Genomic DNA, 15,915 nt, shown 5'->3' on the forward strand with positions numbered 1-15,915 from the left:
GGACCGGAAGAGTCCCTGAGCCAAAATAGCTCGGCGGGTACTTCCGGGACGGGAGACCTGGGTTCCGGGAGGGTGCTGGAAGGAAAGGGAGCGGCGGCGGCGGCAGCTGGAGGATGAAGAAGGAGCATGTCCTGCACTGTCAGTTCTCCGCGTGGTATCCACTGTTCCGAAGCCTTACCATCAAGAGGTGAGACAGGAGGGGTTACGTCGGGCCGATAGGCAAAAGGGAACTGCGACATTTTGAGCGAGTCCTAGCTCCATTTAAAAAAAAAAAAAATGCAGGCCTTACAGAGATCGGATGGGAGCACCAGTGCCAAGATTTCGACTTCCTGGTGCTATTTCAGTGGGGGAGGAGAGGGGCTTAATGAAGTCGATCCTTGTCTTCTGTACCTCGGGTTGCGTTCAGGGGGTGTGCTAAGGGAGGCGGAAGGGCATGTCATGGTTCAGTGAAGGTCGGAGGCGGGGTGACTGGTGGATTAGGATAGTTCAGGGCTTGGATGTTCACCATCACTGCTGTTAGGGTAGTCAGAGAGGGGACGTGATCAGGAGAACTGGGTGGTCTGGACTTTGCCACCGACCAACCCGCTGGTGGACGTAAGTTGCTTTCAGTCGATGTAAAATGAGAACAGTGAGGTAGACTCTACCTGGAATTCTGTTGCGAAGCTCCCATAAGATAGTGTGCATGGAAACGTTAGTGTAGTTACATGCTGTTATGTTGGTAATGTACTGTGAGAGGAAGTCATCCCTGGAAAAGGAATAGAACAGTATTTGGTTTCTATTTTCCTGGCCTACATCAGGGAATCCGTCCCTGGGTTGCAGGTCAAACAGGAGTAACTGTTTCATCCTTCACGGAGTCATTCAAGGTAACAGAGGCAAGGCAGCTAGGAGAATCCCCCCAAATCTTCAAAAGCAATCATAACACCTGGAGAATGGTGAAGGAGTAGGCTTTCACTCACTAAGAAGGATTGACAAAGAACTGCATATTCATGGACAGGATTTTCTGTGTTTTGCCCAGTCGCTCTTTAGGCCTTGATTGTCACGTATTTAGGTATCAGCTGTCCTTTTCACATTTTGTCCTCTTGGTGCAGTGTGCGCATGCAGAGAGGGTAATGGTTTTGAAATCCCAAGGGATTGGAAGAGCCTAAGGAGATTAGTCAAAGGACAGTTCTTTTTCATCCTGTTGGTCATACATAGAATCTGCTTCTAGTTGGAGGTTAGAGCCCCTTGAAGGAAGATAGATCATCTTTGCATTTGAAGGTGGTTGAAAGTCACACTAAGACGAAAGGAGAGCTTCAACAGCAGCAGTGGACAGTACATCTTATTAGAGAAGTTATCTTCTCTTAGTATATTCCAGTCTTTGTCACCTTTTGTAATGGAAATGGGCGTTTGGGTCTGAGATGATGCTAGAGTTATCTGTGTTGGTGTAAGAGAAGGTATTTCTGTGAACCTCCCAGACACAGAGTTCACTTGAACTGACCTGCATTCTGTTCAGGTGCCTTTTGCAACTGTAGTTTTCCTTTGCCTTCAGCAGGAGGGCACAATGGTTAGGATTTGGATACTGACATCAGGGCCATCTGCCTGGCATTGAATTTTGGTTCCATCAGCATCTTGAGCAAATTGCTTAATCTCTCTAAGCCCCATCTGGAATTTGAGAAAGTAATAGGATTGTCATGGGAATTAAATGAGATAAAATATTGTAAAGGCTTGCCACAGTTTCTGGCATGTAGTAAACACACAGAAATGCTGTTCATTGTTACATTTTGGATTTAATCAAAGCTTCACTGAAGCAAAATAAGTTTAGGATGTGTACCATTCATAGGGAGCTGAGAATGGAGAATAAACCAGGAGGTGGGATTTTCCCAACAGTTCACAGCTAACCCGTGTGGCCTGAAACTGTTCTTTAAACTCTTTCTTCAGTCTGTTTAGTTCTGTAGTGATATTACTGGAACCTCACATATGACAGGATATCCCTCCACAGTCAGGGCGAATCTCGTGGGGGCTCTGTTAGCTTTGCGTTGTCATTGTCAGCTTCCATGCTGAGATCATATTCTTGTTACTGACTCAGCATTATTTTTCAATGTTTATTAATCCTGGTTCAGAGATGATTAGGTGGGTAAGAATACAGGTGTATTTTTTGACAAGTTCTAGGACTTTGACTCAGGCTTAAGAATCATTAGCTAGATAACTTCAGGCCTCTTTACTTCATGAATCTGTTACTTTCTTCAAACATAAAGGCTATGATAAATGATTTTAAAAGCCCGTTTTTACCTCTAAAATTATATTAGAATAACTTATCTGTATGTGCATAATTATATTCACTTGAATAGGATCTAGAATAGGATGTTGAATATAAGATACTGAATAGGATATAGAATAGGACAGGAAATTTGCCATTTAATTCTTTTACATCTGTCAGGCCTCATTGGATTCTCACCTGCACTTGGATTTCAATGACCCGACTTAAGCTCTTCTCTGACAGCCTTGTTAGGTTTGTGAAAAGCTTCCTTGGCATTGACTTATTTATGGCCTCAGTCTTTTAGGCACAGTTCCTTCTTCTGAATTTTTTTTTTTTAAGATTTTATTTATTTAACAGAGATCACAAGTAGGCAGAGAGGCAGACAGAGAGAGAGGGAGGGGTCAGCAGGCTCCCCACCAAGCAGGGAGCCCGATGTGGGGCTCAATCCCAGGACCCCAGGACCATGACTGAGCTGAAGGCAGAGGCTTAACCCACTGAGCCACCCAGGTGCCCCCCTTCTTCTGAATTTTGGCAGCACTTGGTACATCCTCACCTGGGACAGCACTTAACATGTTGTACTATAGTTTTTTTTTTCTTTTGTATTTTTTCCTCATCATAGGCTTTCAGTTCTTAATGAAATCACTTTGGTATCCTCCTTGTCGTACACAATGTAATGCATGATAGGCTCATTAGGATGACTTCAGAACTGGGGCTTTAGAAGTCAGTGACCCATGAGAAGTCATGGGATCTAGATGTCAGCTAGTATCTGTAAGAGTTGAAGACTCTCCAGTAGGAAGAATATGCAAAGAATTCAGAATAGAATCCAACAATAAACAAGATGTTTTGAATCTGGTGAAGGGGTGGTGCAGCCTGAAGGGAAAGTCCAGATTCAAAAATCAGACTTGAGTCTGATTGAGTGTAACTCAAAAATGATGGACCTGGACTCTGAAAACATTGATTTGGGGGCTTAGAGACATGACCAGCAGGGGAGAGGACTCTGTGCTCTCTTTGGGGTCAGGAAAACCACCGTTGATGTCTAGGAACTGGCCTTCCTGCCAGCGTTTCTCAGGCTCGGGCCCCCGAGAAGATAAACTTCAAAAATTCTCTTGGAAAACGAGTAAGAAAATTTTTCAGGATTTTAGGTAGTATTGTAAAGTGTGCAAGAACCTCAGATTGACTGCATTTATGGTTTAGTTTGCTGGGTTCATTACAAGGTAAATATTTAGGAAGGCTTGTTTGTGATTAGACAGTTGACATATTTAAAAATAAAATTGGATAGTTCTTTTGATAGTAGAGTTTTAAAATTTTAAGCAACTTTTAAGTTTCAAAGGCTCACTTGAAATTGGTTAAAATTTAGCAAATTTACAAATGGAATAGTAAGATCTGGTGGGTGACCTTAAAATCCTGAAGGACTAGGCTTTTGAATGTAAAATTATGAATTTGATAGATCAGCTGTTAATCTTTAAAACTGAAATAGTCCATGAATAATGTTTTCTGTGCACAAAAACCTTTTTTTAAAAAAAAGATTTTATTTATTTATTTGACAGAGAGAGATCACAAGTAGGCAGAGAGGCAGGCAGAGAGAGAGAGAGAGGGAAGCAGGTTCCTCACTGAGCAGAGCCCGATGCAGGGCTTGATCCCAAGGGCCTGAGATCATGATCCGAGCCGAAGGCAGAGGCTTAACCCACTGAGCCACCCGCCCCACAAAAACCATTTTTAATGTGCCAGAAAATAAGTAGATGATGCATAAGTCGATGATGTTCTCTTGACTCTATGAAAGCAGACCATCATTTCTTTTTACTTTTTTAAAGAATACATACCTCAAAATAATAGCGTTCCTTTTATGTACCTGCGGCAGAATTGCTTGATGATTTATTATTACAGAGTAAAAAATCTAATGATCCCATGAGATTTTGAAATGACTTCCAGTTATGGCTTTGCCATCCCTTAATTATCTGAAACAGAGTAGACTAAAGCAGCTTTATAGCTCTGGCAGTCAGTTGAACAGAAAGCCACCAGAACACACCCAGACACATCATGACTTCTTAGCCCTTCACTCTCATTGCCAACCAAAGAATGGTTTCCAGATCCTAAGTCTTCCTCTGCCCTCTATCTTAGAAGATGGTCAGATGCTGTTTCTGCTTTTTTGCTACATTTTCTGGAAATACCTCCTGGTTCTGATTTCTTAAAGACAGATACTTAGAATTTTCTTGAGCTGATGCGCTTCATACTGTGATTTCAGTATGGTTCTTCGGGTTTGTCTGGTTTTGTTTTACCATGATTGTTGTAGTACATGAGCTGAAGTTAGTTTACCACAAGATTTGTTCATTTTATTCTAATTTTCAATGTGCTGCTACCAAATGTACTTTAAAAAAAAAAAGTTTATTTATTTATTTATTTGACAGAGAGAGAGATCACAAGTAGGCAGAGAGGCAGGCAGAGAGAGAGGAGGAAGCAGGCCTCCTGCTGAGCAGAGAGCCCAATGTGGGGGGCTCGATCCCAGGACCCTGAGATCATGACCTGAGCTGAAGGCAGAGGCTTTAACCCACTGAGGCACCCAGGCACCCGCAAATGTACATCATTAACATTTCCTACCGTATATTAAAAATAAAGGAAATAAGTAATTAAAAAATTGAATTTTGATTTTTTGTTTCTCTCTGCTTATGATGCCTTTTTGATAAATGCCTTTTTTTTTTTTTTTTTTAAGCGTCATTCTTCCACTTCCACAGAATGTGAAGGATTATTTACTCGATGATGGAACTCTGGTGGTTTCAGGAAGGTAAAGTATACCAGAAGGAATTCTTGGAGCTTTATTATGAAGAAATGTTGTGATGATTGAATCTCATTGATTACCATGTAAAATAAATACATTAGCCTTGGGACCATTCTCTACTTTTTTTTCCCTAGCTAAAATTATATCCTTATCTTTGTCCTGTGTTTCTTGTCAATGCTCAATTAATAGTTAAAGAATTGAGTACTTCCTCCTCTAAAAGCTACCAGTTAAGAAATTGGGCACTTATTTTCATCTTTTAACTTGAGAAAATGAGTGTGATAATTCTTTCTTCTGGAGGTAGGGAGACAGGTTGGAGGGAGAAAGAGGACATGCTATGAAAGTTTATTTATTTAAGTAATCTCTGCACCCAGTGTGGGGCTTGAACTCATGACCCTGAGATCAAGAGTTGCTTGCTCTTCTGACTGAGACAGCCAGGTGCCCCAGGATACGTCAGCTCTTAAGATAAAAAATTGTATCATGTAATTCCCTAACTTCTTCTTCCCTACGGTTAACCCCATCTCTACCTTCATGTTGTTCCTCTGTTCAAAAAGGGAAGACATTGCCATGCTTCAGTCTTTTTAGTGCAAACTTGGAAAAGTTTAAGAATCATAGAATTTCATGAAGTTCCTATTTTTTCATTCAGGTTTCTGCTCAGAGGTTATGTTACCTAAGTGCTTAACTCTCACCCGCCTTAACAAAACAGCCTAATGAGAAGGAAACCTTGCTATATACTGAACTCCTTTTTTTTTTTTAAGATTTTGTTTATTTGTTAGAGAGACAGAGAGCATGCACACATAAGCAGGGGAAGCACCAGGCAGAGGGAGAAGCAGGCTCCCTACTGAGGAGGAGTCAGATGCCCGAATCAGTTCCAGGACCCTGGGATCATGACCTGAGCTGAAGGAAGATGCTTCAGTGGCTGAGCCACTCAGGCAGCCCTGTACTCCTTTTTGGTAGGATTCTAGGTTGGAAATCATTTTCCCTTGGCAATATTACAAAAATTTTTGATTATGGTAAAATACACATAGCTGTAGATTTCCTATCTTAATTATATTTAAGTGCACAGCTCGGTGGTACTAAGTACATTTATAATGTGCAGCCATCAGCACCACCCACCTCCAGAACTCTGTTCATCTTGTAAAGCCAAAAGTCAGTCCCATGGAAACACTGCCTCTCTTCCTCCTCCCACTAGCCCCTGGCCACCACCGTTCTACTTTCTGTGCCTGTGACTGGCGTACTCTCAGTACCTACCCGAGTGGAATCGTGCAGTATTTGTTGTTTTGTGACCAGCTCTATTTCACCAGCATGATGTCGTTGGGGTTTGTCCATGTTCTGCTGTTTCAGTTTCCTTCCCTATAAGGCTGAATGCTGCTCTGTGGCATGAGTGGGCACATTTTGGTGCCTTACGCTTCACCCCCTTGCCTCACTTTACTTTCTGCATAACCCTTTCCTGCATGGAGTGAATCCTTGCTGGCTTCTTGAGAACTGGGACAAGGACAGTTCTGTTCCTAGCTCTTGGAGCAGTGTCTGACACACAAGAGGTGCCTAATAGACATTTGCTGAAGGACGAAAATTACAAATAGAATTGTATATGTTTTCAATAACACTAATTCTTAAAAAGATGTATTTATTTATTTTAGAGAGAGAGAATGTGTGCATTCGAGTTGGGGGAGCAGAAGTAGAAAGAGTTGGTTTTTTTTTTTTTTTGTTTTTTGTTTTTTGTTTTAACACAAGCAGGGGGAGTGGGAGAGAGAGAAGCAGGCTCCCTGCCGGAACCTGGGATCATGACCTGAGCCGAAGGCAGATGCCTAACCAACTGAGCCACCCAGGCGCCCCAGAAGGAGAAAGAGTCTTAAACAGACTTCACGCTGAGCATGGAGTCTGAGGTGGGGCTCGAGCTCACAACTGTGAAAATCACGACCTGAGCTAAAATCAAGAGTCAGACGCTTATTCGGCTAAGCCAGCCAGGTGCCCCAAAGTAACACTGATTTTCGACCCGCCCCCCTTCCCTTGTCATGAATTTTCTGTGTAGCTTTCTGGATTATATTTCTGTTTTGGTATTCTCAGCCTTGAAAATTATTATTTGAGAGTCCCATTAACTTAGAATAATTGCAAGATGAGGAATTATCCTATCCTAAGGCTGAGGGAACAGCCTTAAGGAGGGCTCTGAGGCATGGAAGGTGTTGACCTGCAGGACACTACAAAGAGGTCATGTGGCTGGAGCACGAAGAGCTGAATTGTGTAAGAGTTGGTAACTGCCATAGGGGAGGTGATAAGAGGGTGTGTGAGAGTCCTGTTAAAGATCTTAGAATTTGTTCTGAGGTCAGTGGGAATGCATTAAAGAGCTCTGACCAAGAGAGTGATGCTGGCAGATTACAGGTTTTGAACTAGGACCAGTTACCATGTGGAAATTGAAGACCAGTTAGGAGGGTACTGCCTTGGATCCAGTACGAACTGATGGTGGCTTGAACTATGGTGGTGTCCCTGAAAGGGGAGAAGTGAATGGATTTGTGGTGTCTTGGAGCTGTGCCTTCAGGACTTGGTGACAGAGAAGGAGGTGGCAAGAATCACCCTCTCATTTCTGGCTGAACAGCTAGATGAATGAAGATTTTGCTCAGGCTGAGAAAAGCCTTTGGTTTGAAAAGGGAGGTAATTTTTAGATTGGATTCCTTTTCTAGGTAAAAACTTGAAAATTATAGGTGTAACTTAAATGACTATTCTACTACAGTTGTGATCGTAAAACAAAGGAGTGCAGAGTGTAACGTTTGGTGAGTTTAGATAAATACAGACACCTGTTTCATCACCTCTTCCATGAAAAATACCAAACATTTCCAGTCCCCAGGAAAGTCCCTACTACCTCTTTTTGGTCAATCCTGCCTACTTCCCCCTGCCCCACCCCAAGCAAATGCTGATCTGATTTACATCTCTATGCCTTAGTTCTGCCAGTTCTAGAACTTTCTGTAAGTGAAATATAGTATGTATTTTGTGTCTGGCTGCTTTAACTCCACATAATGCTTTTGGGATTCATCTCGGTTGCTATGTTTTATAGCTAAGTAGCTTTTAAAAATGTGTCTTCTTTTTTGCTTTCAAAGATTTTGTTTTTAAATAATCTCTATGTCAACTGTGGGCCTTGAACTTAAAACTCTGAGATCTAGAGTCCTACGTTCCACCGACTGAGCCAGCCAGGTGCCCCAAATATGTCTTTTTAAAGCTCAGTATTTGTGTTTTGTGTGTGGGCTTGGTTGTGTGTGGGCTCCTTAATATATTCCTTGCTATCCTAATCTTTTTTTTTCCCTTAGAGTCAGTGATACTTTATTTTATGTTATTTTATATTATTTTTTTTAATCGATGAATATATTTTTTAAAAGACATTATTTATTTATTTATTTATTTGACAGAGAGAGAGAGAGAGAGATCACAAGTAGGCAGAGAGGCAGGCAGAGAGCAAAGGGGAAGCAGGCTCTCTGCTGAGCAGACCCCCCCCAATGCGGGGTTTGATCCCAGGACCCTGAGATCATGACCTGAGCCGAAGGCAGAGGCTTAACCCACTGAGCCACCCAGGCACACTGAACATTTTTTTTTTTTTAAGTTTTTATTCAAATTCCAGTTAGTTAACAGTGTACTATTAGTTTTAGGTTTGTTGTATAGTGATTCAACACTTCATACATCACCCCGTATCCATCATGACAAGTGCAGTCCTTATCCTCATCACCTAATTCACCCATCCCACACCCACCTCCCCTCTGGTAACCATCAGTTTGTTCTCTGTTGTTAAGAGTCTGTTTCGTAAAAAACAATGGTTAGTGCCTCAAAGTAGGAGGCAGTGCCTTAACCATATATGTGTTGTTAGGCCCGAGAGTCTCTTCCATCCTTGTAAAGGGTAGTGTCAACCCTCTCTCAGTTCATGTAACACTTGCTATCCTAATCTGTTTTACCTTCCAGTGAAGAGTGGGGGATTAAAAAAATAAGATGAGAAGACCCTGTGGAACTTTAATTTACCCCAAAATAACATAATTTGACCTAACCTTAATGGATATCAAAATATTAAATGGGCTAACAGTTTTGGTTGGGGTAACCTTGGAGAACAAAACAACTTCCGAGTGAATAATATCTAGACTCACTAGTCACAATATCAGTCATCACTTAACTGATTCAAGGTATTGATCAATAGAGCAAGTTACCCTGCGGATAACAGCACAGTCTTATTACAGAGTTCATATCAGTAGTAGGATTCATGGCCTCCAATCAGGAGATCCTAATGGTTTTCTTTTGTTCAGCAATTAAAGCCCTACATGATTTCAGTTAGGGTAGAGTAATCCAGATTGGATTCTACCAGTAATTTCATCCTGAGTTCAGATAGTAATAGCTTTAGGTGAATGAATGTTTATTTAAAATATTATTTATAGAGTACCATAACTGCATCTATTGTTATGTGAACATTTTAGCTCCTTTGTATGGAATGTTGCTCTGAATCAAAGAATACAGTATTATAGTTACAGATAAATAGAGTAGAGTTAATGAACTAGAGTTCTTGAGTATTCGTTTATTGTGAGTATGTCAATAGTGAACTACTAGTTATTTGTACATACTGAGATAGATCAGTTAAGCATCTTTCTTTAGCATAGACCATGGAACACATATGATTTGGTTTTATTTGGTAAAATAAATTCTGAGATGGTAGGGAGTGGGACCAATATGAATGCTTAGAAATTCCATCATGTGTAAAATTGCCCCATCTCATTTTTAATTATCAAGGTGTAATACTTGCTCATGATAGTAAACTTGAAAACTACACAAAATATAAAGAAGCAGAAAAATCACGTATAATTCCACCATCTTAAAAGCAAATGCTGTTCAAATATTGGCATATCTTCTGTAGTCTTTTTAAATACTTTTTTAGCCTAAATTATGAGCATACTACATAGATAATTTTATATTCTTTTATCATTGAAACCAGAGTGTAATTTTTCCATGTTTTTAAAATGGCATAAAGTTATTTTTAATAACCTGCATAATTTTTGCATATAGTTTTTTATTACTGATTTAATTTCATAGTTGGACATACATAGGTCATTTACAACTTTACTGAAAAATAATTCAGTGAACATATTGTTTTGTGGAACACTATTTGCATTTGGGATTATTTCTGTGCAATAAGAATCCTAGGCTCGGGACGCCTGGGTGGCTCAGTTGGTTGGGCAGCTGCCTTCGGCTCGGGTCATGATCCCAGCGTCCTGGGATCGAGTCCCACATCGGGCTCCTTGCTTGGCAGGGAGCCTGCTTCTCCCTCTGCCTCTGCCTGCCATTCTGTCTGCCTGTGCTCGCTCTCTCTCCCTCTCTCTCTGACAAATTAAAAAAAAAAAAAAAAAAAAAAGAATCCTAGGCTCTAGTCACATGGCAAAGGTTATAAAAATTTTTAAGATGCTTGACCAGGGGACGCCTGGGTGGCTGTTTGTTAAGCATCTGGCTTCTGTTCAGATCATAATCCCAGGGTCCTGGTCCAGCCCCATATCAGGCTCCCTGTTCAGTAGGAGTCTGCTTCTGCCTCTCCCTCTGCCCTTTCCCCTGCTCATGTGTGCATGCTCTCTCTCTCTCAAACAAATACATAAAATTTAGGGAAAAAAAAAAAAGACTCTTGACCAGTATTGCCATATAGCTTTTGTAACCATTGTACCAGTTTATGGTCTTAACACTAGTGTATTAGGATACCCATCTCAGAAAGTGAAATTCTTAATTAAATGCTTTCTTCTAGGTTTCCAAGTTAGTTGTTACAACAAAGAAAATAAAAGACAGACCAAGTCTTTGAATATAATTTCCTCAGTTTCAGCTCCCATGAAGTGAATGTGGCCTTTTATCTCCTTAACCTGCCATTCAGCACTCTCTTGTTTGTTCCCTGGGTCAAATGGGGTGATTTTTGGTTTCAAGTAATAGAATATCTTCTGTGGTCCAAGGGTTTGTGTGGCCCCCAAACTCATATGTTGAAATCCTAACCCCCGAAGATATTTGTTATTAGAAGGTGGAACCTTTGGAAGGTGATAAGGTCATGGGACTGGAGGCTTCATGAATGGTTTTTATGCCCTAATGAGAGGTACCCCAGAGAGCAACCTTGTGCCTTCAGCCATTTAAGGACACAGCAAGAAGGTGGCTATCTGTAGCCTGGAAGAGGGCTATCACCAGCACCTGACCCTTTTGGCACCCTGATCTTGGACTTCTAGCCTCCCGAACTGTGAGACATAAATTCCTCTTCATACCCGGTGTATGTTATTTTGTTACAGTAGCCCAGACAGACTAAGACAATATCCAGTTTTAAACATGGCTTAAATAAGGAGGCAAATAACTTATTTCATAAGAAGCCCTAAGGCATGGCAGTTATTGTAAAGTATAGTTCAGTGATGCTTCTCTCTGAATTTCCTGGTTTTCCTCTAGAGAGTCCAGGTTCACCATAGTCAGTTCAAAGATCATGTCCTCACAATATCATATCCAGAGATCCCGTCTCATGTCCCTCTTTAAGAGCAGGACAAACTTTCTCAGTAAGTCTCTAGCTCTTGTTGGTCGGGGACGGGTCCCTCACTGGTAGGGGGGATGGAATAGCCGGGAGTGGTAGATTAGTCTGTACATACTGTCGTGGCTGGGGAGAAGTCCATAAGGCACAGGGGCACTTTGTTTCTGGACACATTGGAGGTTTTATTAACAGAGAAGTGGGGAAGTGGCTGTTGGGGTCTGCCATAAGTCTCGATTCTTCATGCCTAATCTCCCATTACCTCCACATAGAGGACATTTTTTCACTCCAGACTCTCAGCTCTATAAGGTGTCTTGTTTATACTTAAAAAAACAGTCTGGGCTCAATAAGTATTTGTTGAATGAGTGAATAAATGAACATGATTACTTCACTCTTTCCCCTGGCGGCCTAAATGGAGTCAGATGAATGGTACACACCAAGGATGGTAACTGGGTTTATCTTGTTTGCCAGTTCAGATCTACTGGTAATGGTTTCCAAAATTTAGAAAGGGTTCTGAGGCTATATCCAGGGTTCAGTGAGAAAGAATGCTTGATTTGATTATTATTGCCTACAGAGGGTATGGGAAAGGAAGCTGATAATGTGCATTTCTAGTATAGGTGATGATTCTTTTTATTGTACATTATTGGGCGTGTCCCACCCTCATGAGATGGGTGCTGAGTGCGCTACAGAAATAACAAGATGGGGGATACACTTCCTGGGGAGTCCCTCTTTAGTAGCCAAGTCAAAGATATAAATAAATAGAACTCTGTTTTCTTGGAATAAAAGCATCTGTTCTTCTAATAATGTTTTTGAAGTTTAAATAATCAGTGGGGTGATTCAGGAAGTTTTTATGTAGAGGTGATACTGGAACTGGGCTCATAGGTTGGATCTGACTCAGGTCATTTGACTCACTGCTTCCAGGAATTAATCTTTACTTGTCCCTTTCTGATCCCAAGTTCTTTCCTCACTTGTCTCCCTAAGGCAGAAAATAATAAATAAGACGCCAGTTATAAAACCCATGTTAGGTGTGTTCATGATTTGAATCTTCACAACTCTTCGGGATAGCTGCTACTATCCTGATTTTGTAGATTTTTTAGATGGGATAATGGTGCAAAGCTCTTGAGAAACAGTGGTGGAACTGACCCACTAAAGCTCTTTCTGATCCAAAGCCAGTTCTCTTAAGGTTTCCCATTGTTCTTATGTTCCATCTCTGTGCTGGAGATGATACAAGAAATGCAGAATACCTTAAATATTAGCATCATACTTTGGCCAATTCAGTCCTCAGTAGTCAGAGATCTACCTTAGAAAGCCAGTCTGGGAAACTTGCAGATTTATACTTACCCATCATCTACGGTGACCAGGTTTTGGGACATACCTCACAGCAGGTACTGCAATAAATTCTTCTGAAGAAGTATATGGATACACTGGTCATAAATATGATGTTTTAAAGACTTTTTAAATTTATTTGACAGAAATCACAAGTAGGCAGAGAGACAGGCAGAGGAGAGCAGAGAGTCCGATGCACAGCTTGATCTAGGACCCCGAGATCATAACCTGAGCCGAAGGCAGAGGCTTAACCCACTGAGCCACCCAGGCGCTCCATAAATAATGATTTTTTAAAATGTATTTCATTATACTAACAAAGTGATGTTTTAGAGCGGCGAAATACATTTTCAAGTTCATTGAGTACCTTTTGTATTGTAAGGTTAAATAAACCTTATTAAAGATAATGTATTTAAAAATGTGTGGTATTTAAAAAGAGGTAAGAGAAAGTCTGGCTCCTTGGGCCGGGTTTCACTAGTGACAGTGTGTTAGCATTATCACTGTACTATAGCATCTGGTTCTTAGCTTCATGGATCTGGCAAGTCAGTTCTTTAGGATTGTGAAGGGTTGGTAAAAGTTCAGGAACTGGGGTGCCTGGCCGGGTCAGCCAGTAGAGCATGTGACTCTTGATCTTGGGGTTGTGAGTTCAGGCTTCACATTGGGTGCAGAGATTACTTTAAAAAAAGAAAATCTATGGAACTGATTGATACATGTTAAACCAGATTGATTGAATGATTGACAAGCCAGTGTGTCAATTTCTTGATTTATAAAGGAGGGTATGTCTTTCCAGTGATTGCTACTGTATCGTTTACCATGTAATATACCCTCAACAAATTCGAAGGGAACCACTGTTGGTAGCTTTGCATTTATTAGCAATATACTTCACTATTTCTTGATATTAGATCCACCTTAGATATTATTTCTTGATTTTGTATTACAGTGTTTGAAGATTTAGTTTTATTGTGCCTTCTCTACGTTCATTACAGTTTTTGGTTAAGTGAGAGTCATTATTTACAATATACCACATTATTGAGGCTGCTGAGCCACACTGTACTGTGATTACCTTTTCTTTCCTAATAACCATGCTCTTTAAATGTGCTTTGTTTTCCATGTGTCTCTCACTAATACCTAGTAACTGTTCAGGAGACAGGTCATAGCCTGTTAGCTATTTCTCTAAATACTCATGGACACTTCCAAATGGATCACTTCCATTTTCCTTTCCTGGATATTTCACTTTAGCAATCCCCCGTCGTCCTGTTCCGCCTGGTAGCTCTTCAGGTCTGGTATACAGTTGTCATCCTGATACTTTACTATTTTGTGTTGGATTTTCTCTCCCTTGGATATCACATTTTTGGGTCTCTTGAGTTACTTGTTTTATTGACTCTCGTGCTCTGCAGTGCATAGGAGGAAACACTTCTGAGTCTTTCCATACCTGAAAAAATTTTTTATTCTACTATAGATTTTCCAGGCGGTGGGGTGGGAGCATGAATTGGCTTAGTATGGGATTCTAGGCAGAAAATTTACCTTGTGATTTTGAAGGTATGGTCCACTGTCTTCTAGAATGCTGTGAGGTCCTTTGTCACTTTGATTTGTCTTCCTTTATTGTGACCCAGTTTTCTTTATGAATGTTTTTAAGAATTCCTCTTTCATGTTCTTATATTTCGTGATAGTCCTCTGAATGGCCCAAACATGCTGACTTAGAACAATAAACATTTTGTTTGTCCGTGATTGCTCAGGTGGGTGTTGAGAGACAATTCTCGCATCTCAGTTATTGCTTGTCTTGCACGCAGAGGCACTAAAGCTTTTGTTCTTGACTATCCTTTCTAGGATGTTTATATAGCAAACAGCTTGGAAGGTAGAGGTAGTGGCTCCCTCCCTAGCAGAGAGCAGGTTTATTTACTGTCTAGTACAGGTAAAGACAAGTGTCTGCCCTTGGGTCCCAGACCGAACAGGTTCACCTGCAGCCCATTATAAAAGATGAGGTTCCCTAAATTCAAGGTTCCTCAGTTGTGAGGCAAACCTGGGCCACTCTTTGACCTCCCCTGGGACAGAGGGGCCAGTAGAATCTGATGGATAGATGAAGCTCATGCTTGATGCTGTGCTGTAGGTCAGAGAGTCCTTTGTTTCTGACCTAGGCGTCTTAGGTCTTCTGCCAGAGTCCAAGAAACTGTGATGAGCTAGCCTGTTAGCTTGCAAGTAGGGTGAAATCTCAGAACCCCTACACTTCTTGACACCGGGTGAGTCTTCTCTTGGTCTTGCTAAGATCATGTTGTTGTCATTTGGTGGTTCTGCTGAATACTTGGGTGCTTTTAGGGTGGCCGCATTCCCATGTCTGGCCATTGATACTGGGCCTCTCTTTCCATGTGGTCTCTCATCTCAGAAGACTACCCTAGCATCTTCACATAGTTGGTGGAAGCATTCCAAACAGGAGAGCAGAGGCTGTAAAGGCTTCTGACACCTAGAATTACATGGTGTCAGTTGGCTACATTTTGTTGGTCACAGTGAGTCTTGAAGCCAGTTTAAATGAAAGGAATGGGGGACATAAATGCCACTTTTTGATGGGAAGAGTGGCAAAGTCACCCCATAGAGGAGTGTGTCAGACTAGATGGGAAGAATTATTGTGGTAGCCTTTGCAAGTCGCCTGAGTCTTCCCCCAACCCGCATTCACTGTGCTGTGTACTTGGTGAGCTCTTCCCTTCTAGAGATGTATTTTTCAGTTTGGGAACATTTAAAAAATACTCTATCTTTGGCAATTTTCTCATATTTTCTGGTTTCTTTTTCTCGAACTCCTATTATTTAGATACTGAAGCTTGTTGGAATCTCTGAATTGTATCATTCTTTCTCTGTTATCTGTCTTCTTGGTTCTTTCTGGGAAATTTCCTTCATTTTGCCATTCATTCTGTTGAAAAAATTTTTTTTTTTAAAAGATAGTATTTTTCTGACAGAGAGAGAGAGCACAAGCAAGGAGAGCAGCAGGCAGAGGGAGAGAGAGAAGCAGGCTCCTCGCTGAGCAGGGAGCTTGATGCAGGGCTCAATCCCAGGACCCTGAGCTGAAGACAGATGCTTAACTGACTAAGCTACACAGAC

At 41.2% G+C, this 15,915-nt stretch overlaps 1 protein-coding gene and 1 non-coding gene across 4 annotated transcripts in view; one reads left to right on the plus strand and one right to left on the minus strand.

Annotated features, from left to right (window-relative positions):
• The first annotated feature begins 51 nt into the window (after positions 1 to 51).
• The window catches only part of CDC123 (cell division cycle 123), a 60,553-nt gene continuing 44,689 nt past the window's right edge, over positions 52 to 15,915 (plus strand). For all 3 annotated transcript variants that reach the window (XR_006603369.1, XM_004774898.3, XM_013047031.2), the window contains exons 1-2: positions 52 to 187; positions 4,944 to 5,015. Coding sequence is in view for 2 of the 3 variants with exons in the window: in XM_004774898.3 (XP_004774955.1) it covers positions 114 to 187; positions 4,944 to 5,015 (146 nt within the window). In the remaining variant the exon portion in view is untranslated. The remainder of the gene's footprint in view (positions 188 to 4,943; positions 5,016 to 15,915) is intronic.
• Positions 8,795 to 8,919, minus strand: LOC123388860. The gene has a single exon (XR_006603382.1). It is a non-coding gene; the product is annotated as a U6atac minor spliceosomal RNA (small nuclear RNA).

The sequence above is a fragment of the Mustela putorius genome, unplaced genomic scaffold, assembly GCF_011764305.1.
Source record: "Mustela putorius furo isolate JIRA1106 unplaced genomic scaffold, ASM1176430v1.1 tig00003913_pilon_pilon_pilon, whole genome shotgun sequence".
NCBI lineage: Eukaryota > Metazoa > Chordata > Mammalia > Carnivora > Mustelidae > Mustela > Mustela putorius.